The sequence below is a fragment of the Ciona robusta genome, chromosome 9 (genome assembly GCF_009617815.1).
Source record: "Ciona robusta chromosome 9, ASM961781v2".
NCBI classification, from domain to species: Eukaryota; Metazoa; Chordata; class Ascidiacea; order Phlebobranchia; family Cionidae; genus Ciona; species Ciona robusta.
Genome location: NC_143243.1, coordinates 3,598,902 through 3,617,199, shown reverse-complemented (window position 1 = coordinate 3,617,199; position 18,298 = coordinate 3,598,902). Strand labels below are relative to the sequence as shown.

General features: G+C 35.4%; 3 protein-coding genes across 12 annotated transcripts in view; 2 read left to right on the top strand and 1 right to left on the bottom strand.

The window, feature by feature from the left end:
* LOC149730929 (uncharacterized) overlaps positions 1-18,298 on the bottom strand; it is a 38,852-nt gene that overhangs the window by 6,860 nt on the left and 13,694 nt on the right. The window contains exons 2-17 of one of the 6 annotated variants that reach the window (XM_089885061.1): positions 8,221-8,709; positions 7,999-8,159; positions 3,391-3,528; positions 3,088-3,211; positions 2,913-3,021; positions 2,407-2,633; positions 2,101-2,241; positions 1,878-2,039; positions 1,681-1,817; positions 1,526-1,628; positions 1,377-1,460; positions 1,142-1,322; positions 950-1,039; positions 759-893; positions 322-387; positions 14-201 (exon numbers count right to left, since the gene is read on the bottom strand). In XM_089885061.1, coding sequence (XP_089741187.1) covers positions 377-387; positions 759-893; positions 950-1,039; positions 1,142-1,322; positions 1,377-1,460; positions 1,526-1,628; positions 1,681-1,817; positions 1,878-2,039; positions 2,101-2,241; positions 2,407-2,633; positions 2,913-3,021; positions 3,088-3,211; positions 3,391-3,528; positions 7,999-8,159; positions 8,221-8,241 — 1,824 coding nt within the window. In that variant the 5' untranslated portion in view covers positions 8,242-8,709 and the 3' untranslated portion in view covers positions 14-201; positions 322-376. Of the gene's footprint in view, positions 1-13; positions 202-321; positions 388-758; positions 894-949; positions 1,040-1,141; positions 1,323-1,376; positions 1,461-1,525; positions 1,629-1,680; positions 1,818-1,877; positions 2,040-2,100; positions 2,242-2,406; positions 2,634-2,912; positions 3,022-3,087; positions 3,307-3,390; positions 3,531-3,689; positions 4,468-7,998; positions 8,160-8,220; positions 8,829-18,298 lie in introns of those variants that run through there. The other 5 variants (XM_089885062.1, XM_089885064.1, XM_089885066.1 and 2 more) reach the window with 5 other exon arrangements.
* On the top strand, positions 10,842-12,171 carry LOC149730931 (thiopurine S-methyltransferase-like). Its single transcript, XM_089885083.1, has one exon. The coding sequence runs from the start codon at positions 10,918-10,920 to the stop codon at positions 11,620-11,622; it is 705 nt and encodes a 234-aa protein (XP_089741209.1). The 5' UTR covers positions 10,842-10,917; the 3' UTR covers positions 11,623-12,171.
* LOC149730930 (uncharacterized) lies at positions 12,139-17,986 on the top strand. Of its 5 annotated transcripts, none has more exons than XM_089885074.1 (12): positions 12,139-12,262; positions 12,457-12,586; positions 12,850-12,996; positions 13,333-13,449; positions 14,448-14,528; positions 14,756-14,873; positions 15,041-15,134; positions 15,475-15,514; positions 15,737-15,783; positions 15,841-15,999; positions 16,194-16,305; positions 17,775-17,986. In XM_089885074.1, the coding sequence occupies exons 2-12, from the start codon at positions 12,469-12,471 to the stop codon at positions 17,843-17,845; spliced, it is 1,104 nt and encodes a 367-aa protein (XP_089741200.1). In that variant the 5' UTR covers positions 12,139-12,262; positions 12,457-12,468; the 3' UTR covers positions 17,846-17,986. The 5 variants fall into 5 exon arrangements, with proteins under 5 accessions (XP_089741200.1, XP_089741198.1, XP_089741199.1 ...); XM_089885072.1 differs by having other exon boundaries at positions 14,448-14,543; XM_089885073.1 differs by having other exon boundaries at positions 14,442-14,528.

The following is an 18,298-nucleotide window of genomic DNA, read 5'->3' as shown; positions in this document are numbered from 1 at the left end:
TTCTGGTGCATACCTGGATATTTTTTTAACAAGGAAGAAACAAATTTTGCCTCCATGTTCAGTTTTGAAATTTTTCGTTGTAACTTTGAGCGAATTTTATTTACTGCAGAAAGTGTGTATGTTCTGAAATCAGGATTTGCATTCCCCCATCGGTGTGGGATTTTAAGCCTCTGTTCCAACATCAATGCTTCATGTTCCAATCTACACATACATAACACCTTTAATATGGTATCTAACTGAGCATTTTCTTATATTCTTTATCAAGTACTAGCCAGATACAAGTTATTGTTAAATTAAAAGCTACCAGAGCAAGTTAGTTACCGAGCAATTTGTCCAGATTGGTGAGCCTTTTGAGGATCATCACTCTTTAGATTTTCTAAAACAGCTCTAAAACAAAAACTTTATATAAAACAACTGAATAAATAAAACTTATTTATCCACATTTGCTGGAAAACGACAGTCATTATACATCAGTGTTTTATTTCATACACCCCACATTTCAGAGTTACCACATACGGAGCCTTGTGGGTTATCATTTTTTGGGACTTTTTATGTACGGACAAATTAAACAACCAATTTGGTACTACTGGGTTGGAGCAATTACTGGTAATTGTCTTGCCCAAGACACATAAAACCACACTGGTGGCAGCATCAAGCCTCGAACCCATAACCTCTGTATTTGAGGTAGCGATTTTACCCATAATGCGACTGGGCTTTAGCATGCATGACCAAATTACAATGGGTTAAAGTTTACCAACCTTTCAATCGCAAGGTATTGACCTTCATGGCATATTCTTCATGGTAATCCAATTGTTCAGAACTGTCAATTTGTATTGATGGAATGTGCTGCCACGTATCTGCAGTTGCTTTCACGTCATCAAATGATTCTATGGCTAAAATCACCAAAAGGTATAAGCTTCTAACATGTTATGTAATAGTTAATACTAACAGCTGTGAGCATTAATCATATGTCTCAAACGTTCCTTGCTTTCTTTCTGTATTGCCCTTGCTTTTTCAAGTTTTTGAACTAACACCAAGCCTATGGAGAAAAATAATGGCAATTACTTTTATAATTAAATAGTCATATATTGATATATATATGTTTATGTTTTGTAGCAATTTTTCATTAAGAGTTATATACCAAGTTTCTTTTTTTGTTTATCAGCATATAGTAACAACCCATCCGTAAGTAAGTCGTCACGGTGCTCCGTTTTCATTTCTTTTGAAATCTTATTAAAATTTCTGAGAAAAGACCACAACCGCTCCATTCCTTCGCCATCTGCCAAACCACATTGCAGCGTTTTTCTCGGGCTAAATTGAGCCTATAAATGGTTCAAATTAACATCTAAAATTAATAGCATTGACACAAAACCTACCTGACAATTAACATTGTGACCATAGCCATGAAAGACTGGTACGACAAATTTGACAAGAGGAAGGATATCTGTGTCTTGCTTCAACTAAACAGTGATTTCTTAATTTACCATTTCATACTAAAAATAAACAGTTAAAAACAAATAATTACCCGTAGATGAGCAAATATGCGACACGCTATGTCATAAAAAATAGTGATGGGGGATGAACATTTTAACAACAATTGTCTGATGATAAACACAGGATAACTGAACCTGAAGAAAATAGATGGAGTTAAAGATTTCAATGCTTACATCACAGTACTACCTTTCACCATGCTTCATGTTCATAAACAATGTTGGTATTTCATGTTTGCAACATGCGCCAAATACTCCATTGACAGAAAGTTTCTTGTTTTTATTTTTTGATCGCACAGTACTTCCAGCCTGAAAATCACTGCAATCCTGCAACATTTGTTTTGATTAGGCAAGACTCCTAGGAGATATTGTCCTCATTTAACTCACTTGTTTTGGATAAAATCGCTGAGTGTATTGCTGAACAAATTCATCAACTGCGGTTTGCTCCAGGAAATATAGATCTTTGTGGTGGGGTTGGATACTATTGTGACCAGTTTGACGCCGCACGAGACCAAAATTACCATCAAGATAGAATGTCTTTTTTTCATCCTGTGTTAATATTGGCATGTAACGTGAATGATCAGTAGTAACTATAAATGTTTTTACTTACAAGGTAGCAGCATGGACATTCAGTTCCATTATCTATACCAGCAGTCACTAATTCTGGCAATTGCGCATTCTGCAATTTGTAGACATGGTGTCTGTAGGATTCCATGACTTCATTTAATAATATTCTCGCTATATTTTTAATCTGAATTCAAATTTAATGGCATTATATGTCTAAGCAAATCTAAAATTATTGATTGAAATAATATTATTGAAAAATATACTGTACATTAAAAACACAGACACAACAAAAGTCAACCCAACCAAGTTTAACAAGTTAGCAACATGGAGCAAATACAAAGAAACTAACCTTTGTTTTGTAACCAATTACTGGTACATATCTTAAATGCATACAGTTCACAAAACCCTCAGTAGAAACTTGCTTTCCAAGCATGAGTACTCGTAAAAATTCCAAGTAATCAATTGAAAATGCTACTTTCGGACTCTTAGCAGAGCCAGGCCACAAATTCCAACGAAGTAATGTGACCGGTTCTACCTCGCATTGGCAGAATGTGGCATCAATACTATGTTGAAATCCTTTTAAAGTTTAAAATAAATTATGAGCTATGGTCATTTCAATACAGCTAAACTAGTAAGAAAATTAGTGGTTTACTTTGTGTTGACAAATGATAATTATACCATGTCAGGTTGACTATAAAAATGAGCCACACATGACAATATGATCGTCCTGCCCTTACCAACCAATTTAATATTTTAACAATTATGTGAATAACACAAGTGTCAGCCAGTACAAGTGCGCATTAGGTTAAATAAAGTAACAAAGAGTATGCTATGTATATTAAAGTGCTTGGATACCTTTGTTGTCAATTACAACCATTTGCTTTACATAAGATGTTTCACATTCATGAGCATCCAATCGTCGTAAGGTTTTTACGGGAACTTCCATTTTGATGAAGACACTTTTCTAAATTTTATATCCATAGCATTTTAAAATACCAAATAAAAATACAATGAACATTGATGTACATACATGTTTATTCCATATATCTGGAACATGATAATAGATGTTTTCATGAAATGTTAACCAACATGGTTTACAAAAATAGCTTGGAATCCCACAATCACTGCAGCGCACAATATTCTTGGTGGATTGTCTGTATGGAAAAATTATGGTAATTTCACTCATTAGGGAGCTCGTCTTCATTGCTGCATTTTATATCTTTTGCAGTTTCTTTGCTTCTGTCTCGGCCTTTAGTAAAGTAAAGAAAACTTGAAACGCACATTCTATTCGGATTTGATTGCAATTCATTTATCTATAATATCAATATATTACCTGCATATATTACACAGAAATGAGGCTGGTTTAAAAGATATTATTCTGAGACTAAAAAGATTTTCCTCCATTTGCCGCCAGTCCTCTGATAACTGTTTTCTTCTTTGTTCATAGGTTTCAGCAGGACTTGTTTCTGAACTATACCACAAATAAATGTATATTTGGATAATACATAATAGTTTATGTTGTACTAAGTCAAAGCTTTTACTGATTTCTCTTAGTAAATAGTTTTACCTATAAGTAAGTTAAGTATATAAATGACATCAAGCTGTTATGCGAAAGAAAAACTTATGTCTAACCTTTAATTGTGGCAACACTGTATCATAATATACAATATCCCTATAGTATAAGACCTTAGATATGCTAAATGATCAGTATCAGATTGTATTACATTCCAGTTGTAAGGTTTTCTAAATAATGTCTATGGGGGACAACTCTAAATAATATCAATATCGCAAATGCGTGTGTGTGTGTGATATCAATAAACAAGGCTGCGCGTGTGGGTGCTTTGAATAACAAGCTGTTGTGTGTACGCGCCGTATGTGCTGTATGTGTACTATGTGCTGTGTATTTGTTGCATGTGCTGTGCGTACTGTATGTATACTATGTGCCCTACGTGCTGTATGTGTCGAATGTGCTGTATGTGCCGTATGACCTGTATGTGCTCTATCTGCCGTATGTGCTAATTCTGCTGTATGTATACCATGTGCTGTATGTACTATATATGCTGTATGGGCTTTATATGCCGTATGTGCTAATTCTGCCATACGTATACTATGTGCGGTATGTGCTATGTGTGCCGTATTTGCTGAATTTGCCACCTGTCCTATTTATGCTCCTATGTGCCCCATGTGCCATATGTATACTATGTGCCCCATGTGCCATATGTATACTATGTGCCCCATGTGCCATATGTATACTATGTGCCCCATGTGCCATATGTATACTATGTGCTCCATGTGCCATATGTATACTATGTGCTCCATGTGCCGTATGTATACTATGTGCTCCATGTGCCATATGTATACTATGTGCTCCATGTGCCGTATGTATACTATGTGCCCCATGTGCCATATGTATACTATGTGCCCCATGTGCCATATGTATACTATGTGCTCCATGTGCCATATGTATACTATGTGCTCCATGTGCCGTATGTATACTATGTGCTTCATGTGCCATATGTATACTATGTGCTCCATGTGCCGTATGTATACTATGTGCCCCATGTGCCATATGTATACTATGTGCTCCATGTGCCATATGTATACTATGTGCCCCATGTGCCATATGTATACTATGTGCCCCATGTGCCATATGTATACTATGTGCCCCATGTGCCGTATGTATACTATGTGCCCCATGTGCCATATGTATACTATGTGCCCCATGTGCCATATGTATACTATGTGCCCCATGTGCCATATGTATACTATGTGCCCCATGTGCCATATGTATACTATGTGCCCCATGTGCCGTATGTATACTATGTGCCCCATGTGCCATATGTATACTATGTGCCCCATGTGCCGTATGTATACTATGTGCCCCATGTGCCATATGTATACTATGTGCCCCATGTGCCATATGTATACTATGTGCTCCATGTGCCGTATGTATACTATGTGCTCCATGTGCCATATGTATACTATGTGCTCCATGTGCCGTATGTATACTATGTGCCCCATGTGCCATATGTATACTATGTGCCCCATGTGCCATATGTATACTATGTGCTCCATGTGCCATATGTATACTATGTGCTCCATGTGCCGTATGTATACTATGTGCTCCATGTGCCATATGTATACTATGTGCTCCATGTGCCGTATGTATACTATGTGCTCCATGTGCCATATGTATACTATGTGCTCCATGTGCCGTATGTATACTATGTGCCCCATGTGCCATATGTATACTATGTGCCCCATGTGCCATATGTATACTATGTGCTCCATGTGCCATATGTATACTATGTGCTCCATGTGCCGTATGTATACTATGTGCTCCATGTGCCATATGTATACTATGTGCTCCATGTGCCGTATGTATACTATGTGCCCCATGTGCCATATGTATACTATGTGCTCCATGTGCCATATGTATACTATGTGCCCCATGTGCCATATGTATACTATGTGCCCCATGTGCCATATGTATACTATGTGCCCCATGTGCCGTATGTATACTATGTGCCCCATGTGCCATATGTATACTATGTGCCCCATGTGCCATATGTATACTATGTGCCCCATGTGCCATATGTATACTATGTGCCCCATGTGCCATATGTATACTATGTGCCCCATGTGCCGTATGTATACTATGTGCCCCATGTGCCATATGTATACTATGTGCCCCATGTGCCGTATGTATACTATGTGCCCCATGTGCCATATGTATACTATGTGCCCCATGTGCCATATGTATACTATGTGCTCCATGTGCCGTATGTATACTATGTGCTCCATGTGCCATATGTATACTATGTGCTCCATGTGCCGTATGTATACTATGTGCCCCATGTGCCATATGTATACTATGTGCCCCATGTGCCATATGTATACTATGTGCTCCATGTGCCATATGTATACTATGTGCTCCATGTGCCGTATGTATACTATGTGCTCCATGTGCCATATGTATACTATGTGCTCCATGTGCCGTATGTATACTATGTGCCCCATGTGCCATATGTATACTATGTGCCCCATGTGCCGTATGTATACTATGTGCCCCATGTGCCATATGTATACTATGTGCTCCATGTGCCATATGTATACTATGTGCCCCATGTGCCATATGTATACTATGTGCTCCATGTGCCATATGTATACTATGTGCTCCATGTGCCGTATGTATACTATGTGCTCCATGTGCCATATGTATACTATGTGCTCCATGTGCCGTATGTATACTATGTGCTCCATGTGCCATATGTATACTATGTGCTCCATGTGCCGTATGTATACTATGTGCCCCATGTGCCATATGTATACTATGTGCCCCATGTGCCATATGTATACTATGTGCTCCATGTGCCATATGTATACTATGTGCTCCATGTGCCGTATGTATACTATGTGCTCCATGTGCCATATGTATACTATGTGCTCCATGTGCCATATGTATACTATGTGCCCCATGTGCCATATGTATACTATGTGCCCCATGTGCCATATGTATACTATGTGCCCCATGTGCCATATGTATACTATGTGCTCCATGTGCCACATGTATACTATGTGCCCCATGTGCCATATGTATACTATGTGCCCCATGTGCCATATGTATACTATGTGCCCCATGTGCCATATGTATACTATGTGCTCCATGTGCCGTATGTATACTATGTGCTCCATGTGCCGTATGAACACTTATCGGTAGAAGGTTATCGGTAGAACGTAAATATCGGCCGATAATATCGGTGAACCGATACATCGGTCGACCTCTAGTCTTTAATCTTATGATATTAAACAGGGGTTATCTAATTTATCTCCTGGTAGAAATATAGAGTTCGGATGCATAAATTTCTGAAGAAAACAGCTACTTTATTGTCACATTAAAATACATTCAGTGGAAAATATGCAACTGGCTTCACGGGCCGTACAACTTTTTTGTGCGAGCCGTATTTGGCACGCGTGTCGCAGGTTTCACATGCCTGGTTTATAATATGCTGTTGGCAAGTCTGTGCCATCTGTGCTATATGTATTCTCTCCTGTATATAATACTGCATGTGGTCTACAGGGTGTCCGAAAAAACATATATATATATACATTATATACTCTTTAAATGCCCATAATAGCAATATTTATTTTAAATATTTTTTTTTCAGGTGTAAATAATGGCAAAAGCTAGACGGAAGTTTGAGGAAGTTAAAAGAAATTTCTTTATTAAAACAAATGTTGCTGTAATATGGTCATTTAAAGAGCATATATATATATACAAATATACATTTTTGGTTGACACCCTGTATAGTGTATATTATGCTGTATGTGCCATTTAACATGTTGTCCATTCGTATATACTCTGTATAACATGTTCTTTGCGTGTATTAGCTTTGTATGCTGCATATGTTTATTATAACACTCTGTTTGGGTGTATGTGCTCATGATGGTTGGAATTGTCCCCGTCGGTATGATTGTATAGTAATGTTACTAAAAATGTAACTTACTTTATCCTCGCGTGGCCGGGAAACGACAGTCGTTATAACACAGGTATTCTGTTTCATACACCTCGTGCCAGCTTACGAGTTACCAAGTATGTTACTTTGTGGGTGGTTATTATTTTTTTTTTAATTTTTCATTTTTTTGTGTGACTGATAATTTGGACAATCCATTAGTGACCACTGGGTTGGAGCAATTGCCGTTAAGTGTCTTGCCCAAGGACACATATGCCCACAATGGGAGCAGTGACAAGCCTTGAATCCATTACCTCTGGGTTGGGAGTCAGTCGTGCTAACCAACTGTGCTACCGCGCTGGACAGGAATATACTAAAGTTAAATGATATTATCGAATAGTATCGATATAATCTGAAACCTCTTAAATCACACAAGACAGGTCAACAGCATTCAATAACACACATTCTACCTTGCTGAATACACTGACCTGGACCAATACTGTTCTGCATCATCATCATACGCAGAGGAAAGCCCCGAAACACCAGCATTCTGCTTTGCTTCTCTTTTGTCTTGATAGAACAAGCTTGTTTTTTTAACCTTTTCTCCTCGTACTTTAATCTTATACTGTGGTGCCTTTCTTTTCACCAACTGAAACAAACGATTTGACGTTTGTTTAATTTCTTAATTTAAAGAAATTAAAAATACAAACCTTTGTCCTTTTTTGTTCCATTTTCCTTCTAAAACTAATATAGGGATTCGTTTAAACTTTCTATTCCTTTTGATTAATAGCTTTTAATTTAAATAACCGTGTGTGAGGTAAACAATATCCTAAATATATTTCAACATTTGGGTCAAAATATTTACGTCACGTAAATTGACGAAACAGCGTAGAAAACGATCCGTATTATAACACGTGTTACCATATTATAATACAGCATGTTTCGAAACGTCTCAACCAATCAGCATATGTCCGTTTGTTAACGACTCAACCGTAACTAATCGGGTGTTGTACGGGTTGTGTCCTTACGCACACTTTTCTTCAAATTAGAACTTTAATATGTTTAATTAAATGTTATTTATTTAATTTTCACATTGTATCGTCTGTAGGGTGTAACGGTCACGCCTTTTATCCAAAACAATATTTCTTTCTTTTTTATCAATAAGCGTGTTTTAACAACTGTTGTTTTACCGTTACTACCTGTCTTTTCGCTTTTGTCAACTCTCTTGTTCTTCGCTATCGTGACCGAAGAGACGAAATAAATTTCATTCATTCATTCATTCATTCATTCATTCATTCATTCATTCATTCATTCATTCATTCATTCATTCATTCATTCATTCATTCATTTTAAATATAAAAAAACATGTATAATAGAAACAGTATATTTTACATGGGACTATACAAAGAAGACAGAAAATTTTTTCCGCTAGAGGCGGTAATTATTTAAATTAAAAAATACGGAAAAACGAACAAAACAGCACTACAAAGTGTTAATAAGTGTAAAACAAATTAATTAAATAATAAAAATAGCTTTCTAAATACATAAAACACTAGTAAGAACATATTTCCCACATTAGGTCGGTTATATACGCTCTTTCGTTGTATTTACTGTCGTCGAGTCTGTGGTGTAGCGGTTTGCGTGCGGTCGTAAATTCTCTTTGTTTCATTTTTACCGGGTTCGAGTCCCGCACAGTGGAATACTTTTTTTATATTTTTTTTCAAGTTTTTTTTGTTTGACGAGTTTGGGGTTAGGAATTAGGGGTTAGGGGTTAGGGGTTAGGGGTAAGGGGTTAGGGGTTAGGGGTTAGGGGTTAGGGGTTAGGGGTTAGGGGTTAGGGGTTAGGGGTTAGGGGTTAGGGGTTAGGGGTTAGGGGTTAGGGGTTAGGGGTTAGGGGTTAGGGGTTAGGGGTTAGGGGTTAGGGGTTAGGGGTTAGGGGTTAGGGGTTAGGGGTTAGGGGTTAGGGGTTAGGGGTTAGGGGTTAGGGGTTAGGGGTTAGGGGTTAGGGGTTAGGGGTTAGGGGTTAGGGGTTAGGGGTTAGGGGTTAGGGGTTAGGGGTTAGGGGTTTATATCTTATATGTATAAACCACAGAAATAAAAAATAATAGAACGCGCATCTCCAATGTCGGTAAAGGAGAGAGGTGATACACTCTCTCTCTTTCGCGGGTCGTTCCCGTTTACCATTGTAGTCAATGGAATCGATGGTGTTTTATGTAGTTTTTATTCGTTTTTTGATTTAATTAAAAATTATAAGGTAAAACAACTATTTTCTAGTATATATATATTTCTAATAAACCGTTTGTTCAAAGTTTTTAATTAAAATTATTAAATAATTAAATTTTCCAAACGAGTGGTAAACTGTAAGCGTTAACCTACCAAATAACTATACTGGCCTAATAAACTTAAGTAGTTGATGTAGTTTTTGAAATAAACAGCTAAAACCTCTTAAAAATACTATGCGCCTATATTTTACAATGGAGACCAAGCGAAATGGGGACGGAGTTGGCGGTCACGTGAATAGAAAAAAAGAACACATCACGATTTTGGGCAGTTGCGCGTTCTACTCTTTTTTATTTCTGTGGTATAAACCGTGAAACTAACTGCTCCTCATAAAATAGAGAAACGAATTTGTCATCGCCTCCTAGCGGAAAAAATTTTCCGTCTTCTCTGTATAGCTCCATGTGTATATTTTGAACAGGTAAAAGGGCGAAATAGCAAAAGACAGGCGCACAGTGGTTGTAGTAGGTTTTAGCTGTTTCTTTAAAAACTACACCAACCAAAGTTTATTAAGCCAGTTTTAGTTACCGATCTACAACGTGGAGAAAGGTATTTCGGTTAGTAGTAAAACACAGACCTGAAGTTTATGATTGTTAAAACACAGCCCTGAATTTCATGATTGTGGCTGCGTATTTACAGTTATACGAAACTCACAATCACGAAATGTCGAAATTCAAGGCTGTTGGTTTGTTAAACTCGTATTGTCATTTGACATCTGTTGAGTGTGGTCGCGTAGCTGGTTGAAATAACCAAAATGTTTGCAACTGGGTGCAACCCGTAGTTTTATTAGGTACACGCTTAAACCTCCTAAAACCACTGTCACCAAGCGAAATAGGGACGAAGATTGTATCACGGTTTTGAGCAGTTGGGCGTTATTTCTGTGGCCAATTTGCATAGGTTCCCTTAATTAGTGCATCTCCGCTATATTTATAATATTGACTATGTCCACAACATTTACCATGTCCGCAATATTCATAGTGGACATACACCAATTAAAGGGGGCTGAAAATGCATCGTCATTTCATAGCTACCTAAACATATTTTTAGGTATCTATGGTCATATACGTACTGCACCACTAAATTCTGCATTGCTTCCTTGTAGTTTTTAAGTATTTAAACAAGAAAATAAAATGAGTAAGATAAATGCATATGGAGACGAAGAGAACATTGTGATGACACTTGATGATTGGAATTCAAGATGGCAAAAGAAACATACAGCGTTTCATTTGCCTAAAGTTAATGAAAATTTGGTTAAACATGAGAATGTTCTGTTTGACAAGCAGAACATGTCTGTCTTTGTTCCTTTGTGCGGGAAAACGATTGACATGAAGTACATTGCTGATAAAGGTCACAAAGTTGTTGGTCTTGAATTCTCTGAAATTGCTATTCATGATTTTTTTAATGAGCATAACATAAAGTTTAACAAGACTAAACATGCAACTTCAGATTTTAATATATTCGAATCTGAAGATTCAAGTGTCACCATATATCAAGGAGATTTGTTTCTGTTCAATTCTGATGTCAGTGGAAAACTTGATGCAACTTGGGATCGAGGTGCATTCGTTGCAATCAATCCCAGTCAGCGTGATGCTTATTTTGGTGTGATGTCTGAAGTTATGAAAGTTGGAGCTAAATATCTTTTAAACACGTTCAGATATGATCCTACAAAGTATTGTGGACCACCATTCAGTATAGAAGACCAAGAAATTGCTCAACTATCTGAAAACAGATTCACAATCAAAGCACTTGGAGAATTTGAAGCCATTAATGACAGACAGAGATCTTGGGGGCTTGATTCTTTTGTGATTAGAAATAACTTATTGGTCAAAATGTAACATGTTCTAAGCATCATTATGTAATAGCTAAGTTGAGTATAGTTGTATAAATATCTTAATTAATATTAACAATAAATCACAGTTAAAGTTTATCAGCTATAACTTGGTACATTTAGAAATAAGAAACCTCTAAGAGTTTGTACGACCAATTCTCTTTACCTCAACTTGTTTATAAGCTAGGGACCACCAAGTTTTATATGCACTTGATTGAATCTTATTTGTTGGCATGCGCAAATTTTATTTTACGTATTACTACTGAATCTGATGATGAAATTTCGTTTTTTTTGCGGAAATTGGGGCCATAGTTTGCCACCAACTGAATGTCGAAAAACACCACAAATAAAACAATTAAGACAAGCTAAATTGACAACACCATGTTACAAATGTTATTCCTTTATCTAAAACTGTTGCAAATTCATTAAAAGTTATCAATCATGTTTTATTGCTTAAAACTTTTCAGTAAACTGTTTTATGTTTATTAAATATTAACTGATGTTTTTATTAACAAAGTGTATTACCCAATAAATTTGCTAAATTTCAAATCCAGAACTAGCGTATAGAAACCAAGTAGGATTTTTTACATACAGAAAAACATATATTGTATTTGCTGGTGGAGAAAAAAGTTTCAGATTGTGGTTTGGTAAGTATGTGCAATAATTGTTGCAAATTTGCAACCTGTTAGTGGTAAAAGTTTTTTTATAGAGTTCTACCATATTATCTATAGGACCTATTTTAATTTTGTAACATAAAGTAAAAAGTCACACATACTGTGACTGTATGTAAAAGTTCAACCAAACAAAAACTCCTGCAGGTTAGCTTAAGCTGAATGTCTAGTTTAGAGACAAAATGGGAAGAAATAAAAAGTCAAAGTGGATGGAGAGAGAAAAGAGACATTTTAAAAGAATAAGAGTGACCAAGGACAATCCAGAATGTAAAACCTACAGAGTACAGGCTCCTATTAAAGGTGTATTGTCTGGTGCAGTGAAATAAGTTGTCAATAAAAAATATATAAATATAATTAGTTATTTTTTACAATATGTAGTTAGAATACTACAAGTGCTAACTGCTAACCATTTCCACTTATAGTAGGAAAAAATTTAAAAAAAGTTTAGTTATAGTTGGAAAAAAACGCTTTATTTTATTTAAAAAAGGAAGGAATTATCTACCTATGTAACATATAAAAAGGGTATCATTTTTCAGTGATAACAAAATATTCATTATATTAAGACAAAGAAAATGTTATCCAAACAACAAAGTGTGGGACGAGGTTTTCAATGGAAGCTAACCATTCCAAGTTATGGACAGATAATCTTCGGTTGGCAGACAGAATAAAAACGAAGAAAACGATTGAAAATTGTCTTTCATCTACTTGCAGTGAGTTTTGCTACAAATATTTATTCAGAAGCTGTTATAAAAAATTCAGTAAGCAAGGGTAAAATTCAGATTTCAGTCAGGTGGTAAGCATGTACAGAGAGGAGTCTTTATTTAGCATGTATGTGTAAGAGTTTCACAAAGTGTATTGACACATATGATAAACTTTACCGATTACTCAATCCTCATACATCAGAATTCGTCACGAGTAGTAATACTTTTTGTTGGTTACTTCTGGTTTGTTTTTAATCAAGTTTTTTAGACTGTTGTAATAAAAGGGCTAATTAATTTTCTTTTATTTTTTCATGCGGCGCATTTAATTTTATAACTTAATTTCAGATCCCATTAACTTGGTCTACAATGATGTAACATCACATCAAGATAAAACTAATGTGAAAAGGAAGCTCAAAACATCCAATGATAATGTTTCATTAAAACAGTGGTTAACAACTAAAGGTATTTTGTGTTGTATCCATTAACACCAGTTTTGTTTTACTAGAAATTAAGTTTCAGCTTTTACTAGAAGTCTGTTTTTAGCCACAAGGTACTAACATAAGTAACATATGTATTCTTCACTGGCACATTGGCTGATGTTGAAATTTGTTACTTTCGACAGAAAAAATTCACTTATTAAAAAAAAAATCTTGTCTTCTTTTAGTTGCTTTATTTTTTACTTTTAATATCCCCCCCCCCCTTTAATTGCAACATTATAGCAATATCATATGGCTCGGCGCTTGGCCCAGTTATTAAGCAAGTGCCTAGCGTTAAAAAAGGGACTTGGCACATCCCAGTACTACGGTGTATGACCAACTTCCCCCAAATTTTGTTATTATCAACTATAAAAGGCGCAAACCCTTAATACTATAAAGGGGCATACAATTAAAAACTTAAAGTTTGTGTATTGATAAAAATGCTCAAGTGTAATCTAAAAAAAGGAGTGTCAAAACAGCAAATTCAATCGCTGCGATAAAAAAAATCGGACGTGCAACAATGCATTGTTTTTTGCGTAAGAAAAATTTCATTACACTTTGATGGTCTCTAGTTCGTTAACCAATTGAAAATAATTTAAATTTTCTTGCCTTTTTTAAACCAAGTTTAAAACGGCATAATCTAGTGTAGCTGGGTTCAAATGGAAAAATGAAAACTTAATAAAGTCTATGACTATTTTGTAATTTTTTTATGTATTTTTAAAGAAGAAGCATTTATTGTACCAAACCTGGATTTTTTTTATTTCTTTAGTCTTTTAGAATTTTTAGAAATTTTTTAAATTTTTACGCATTTTTAAAGCTGTTTCCAGTTTTGAAGTACCTTTAGATCACATTCCAGTATTTGTATCTATAAACAATTTTTGATTTTCGTTGGTATGCTCGTTTAAGTAATGTTGATCGAAACCTGGTTTATAGATATCTCGTAGAAAACCTTATTTTTTGCCCTAATTTTTTTTAAAGACGTAGTAAGGGAACTAGACACATCATTACATCACCTGCCAGACAAAGAAAACAAAATTCCTTATAAAAACTCTGAAGATGAATCAGGTTGGATATTCCTATGTACGTTTAAGTAGTTTTTAGTTACATGTATTTTTTAGCCATATTTAAACGTATTATCTACAGTTTCCTTTTAACTTTTTTGTTTAATGACTATTGGATTTAACCAATTTTTTCCAAACAGTTTACTGAAAACTTACCTGAATTCTATGTTTCAACTATAACTTACTTGTTAAACACTTACTACCATATAAGTAATATTTTTATTTATTTAGTTGATGAATCGCAGCAAAATTGTGTTGACAGCCACTTCTTTGCAACACTCCAGGACCGGTTTTCGCTCGCTCTATCTAGTTTCACAAGTGTTCTGCAAGTAGATAAAAGTAGTTTGAGGTAAACATTTTTTCAACCTACACGGCTACACCTGTTTAATTTGCCAGGAAAATAACAGCGACGTACCTTGAACTGTAATCTCTCTAGTCTAGATTAAAGAAAGGCAAACTAACCATTAGGCTATGACGCGATAAAAAACACAAGTTAAAAGTTATAATTAAAAACAGGTTCTTTGAAAACATCAGGAGTTCCTTGAACAAAGTTGCATTAGATGCTCAACTTGAAGAAAACAAACATGATATCTCTGATGCACGGATAGATGTAATGATTTGATTGTTTTATGTATTAATGATTGTAACTTATGTATCCTCGCATGAATGAATAAGTGAATGTAAGCTTTATCTTCACCTGGCTGGAAAACAACAGTGTTTAAAACACTGATGTTCTGTTTCATACATCTCTTGCCAGCTTACAAGTTACCACATGTAACTTTTTGGTTGTGTGTGATTGTTTTGACAATTTGGACAACCCATTAGTGAACGCTGGGTTAAAGCTTTTGTCGTTGTGTCTTGCCAAAAGACATATACCTATTTTTGTTGTTATGCCTCTTTAATAAATGATGAATCTCACAGCTGTTTATGTTTGTTTTTTTTATTTTTAGAGGATTTTGCCAGAAACCAGATCTAAACGATTTCATCTAGGTAAGTTTTTATTAGCATAAAATATTTTACTGTTTTGATCACTGTGTAGTGGTAGTGAAACAGTACTAAGGGCTAGTAATACGTTAAAAATACCTTCATAAACTAAACCCACAAAGTTATATACAAGGTGCGCTAAACACCTGTAAATAAATAACACCTGCCGTTGTTCTGCCATGCGAAAATAATTTCTATTATTATTACAATTTTTCATATATTTTGCAGTATCACCAAATGAAGTGGGATTTGAGAAATGCACACCCCCAAAAAAAGTTGAGTCATTTTTAAATAAATAACTAACTAACAAAAAACTAATGAGTTAATTTTAGAAGCTGATGTTGGAAGATTTAATAAAAACAATTCCACCTGATGTCAGTGACAAACCAAGCTGTACAAATATGTCAAATGTTCAAATTAATAATTTGCAACATTCAAGTTATAAAGCAAATGGCAGCTGGAATAATGAAATAGGAAATTTACCTCTGGATGTAAGTTAGATAAATAAACCTATTGAGTATTGATTATAAACCTTTCATATGTGTAAGCTGGTTTGAGTTGAATGTGCACGTATGTGGTTTTGTGCAATAAAATGTGACCAAAAATTTTAATAACAATATTTTTACTGTAGCAAAGTATTTGTGAGCAATAAAATGAGAGTTATATTTAAGTATTTTATTTTTAGATAATATTTAGTGAAGATAGTGAAACTGAAATGAAGCAGTTTAGCAACAACTTGTGTGAAGAAAGTAATGACTTCGACTCACCACTTAGCAATGTCTCATTCTTACAACATAGTAAGTATTATGTAGAAAATATATCTTAATTGTAAATAGGTATCACATTTATATAATTTGTAATTATACAAAGACGTTAACATTATGGCTACGTGCATAAACGGATGTGTTATCAACTTCCAATAGAAATCAGTGGTCCTTCATGGGTTATAAATCGCCAACCATAGATTACATATATGGTAACTCATAAGTGACCACAAGAAATGCGAAACAAAAAACTGTGTTATAGTCGGGTGGGATAATATTGGAAAAAAAATTTGTTGGTAATTGTTCAAAACACAACCAGGAAATATGAGATTTAGGTGCTAACGGTATCCCATGTTACCCCACAAGCCACAATACTATATAATGAGTGTTGTTTCCCTGCCATGTGGGGATAAATAAGTTACCTTCATTAATATTTAGAATTGGGCCTAATCAAATCTGGTTCAGAGTATTTGTTGTTGTTTGGTGCATATTTGTTCATATTCGATCGAATTCGAAAATTCTCTACCAGCGAATTGTTTCACACACTACTAAATGCACTAGAAAACTAATTTTGTGACCTTCCGTTTATAAAACGATCTTGTTTATGGTATATACAACCAACAGTTACGCGAGTTTCACAATTGAGAGCGAAAAAAAAAGATTCCTGTAACAATTCTAAATAAATTTGGTTATTTTTTTACATGAAATGTACATCTTGTCATCCTGCAACATTGCAATTCAGAAAACTCTTTGACTTATGTGTCTCTTTGATCGTAAACCACACGTGTTCATTTGTAGGAAAACCACGTTTTCTGTGCGATTTTAATGGGCGGCCTTCTCACTAATACCAAAGGTGTTCTCGTACGCCTTTTCTCCTTATTTTCCGGCGCCGGAATTATTTCTCCGGCATAGTTGGTTAGTGCACCTGCCTCTAATCTAGAGGCAATGGATTCAAGGCTTGTCGCTGCTACCATTGCATGCGTATGCTTCCATGGGCAAGACACTTAACGACAATTGCTACAGCCCAGTATTCACTAATGGGTTGTCCAAGTTATCAGCCACACATAAAAAAAGAAAAATCCCAAAAAATAAATACCTACAAAGTAACATACGTAACTCGTAAGCTGGCACAAGGGGTATGAAGCAGAACACCCGTGTTACAACGACTGCCGTTTTCCTGCCACGCAAAGATAAAGCAAGTTCCATTCATTATTAATTGCCGCACCCGTAGAAGCACAGCTTTACACAATGTCCGATTTCAGTGATTTACACATTACCGAAACTATCACGATTTGCGCATTTCACATGCCTGACTAAAGGTACATGTGAATTAAACTCAACCGTATATTCATGTGTTAAATAACGTCACCCAATATTCGGATTCGATTGAGTATTGGACCGAATAGTAATAATTTGGATTTCAGCCTTTCCCTATTATATGCATATTATCCTGTTGCCCTAACCAACTGTAAACATCTAACATATTATAAAAACTAATACAGGTATGGATGAGACCTGTATTAATAGTCCTTCTCCAGCGTTTAAATACGAAGCTATACTTTCGCATGATTGACAGATGAACTGGAATATATATCGTTGTTTGTTTAATTATATATTGTATGGTTCTCGCTGACCAAGTTTTACTGTGAAAATAATATTATGTACATATTGCTTGATTGTGTTCTTAAAATAACATGATTTTTTAAGACCCGCATTTGTGCCCAAGGCTTCTTATTTATTAGGCATATAAACGTATCGAAGGGTCTATTGTTACAAGAAATACGTGGCCGCAGGTAAAAGCGCTGCGAAAGGATACAGCACATGATTTCATGGTAGTAGGAAGGGGGAAGATGGGAAAACCTTTTATTCTATTTTTTCGTGCTAAATGGTAGTAAACAGAGAATATTCAAGAAATTATAAACCTATATCCTCACGACTCCCACGGATCGTGGCTAATTTTAAAATACAATCAGGATATTGTACTAAGCGTGTCTCGTGTCCTGTTGATCAAGACGCTTAACATACC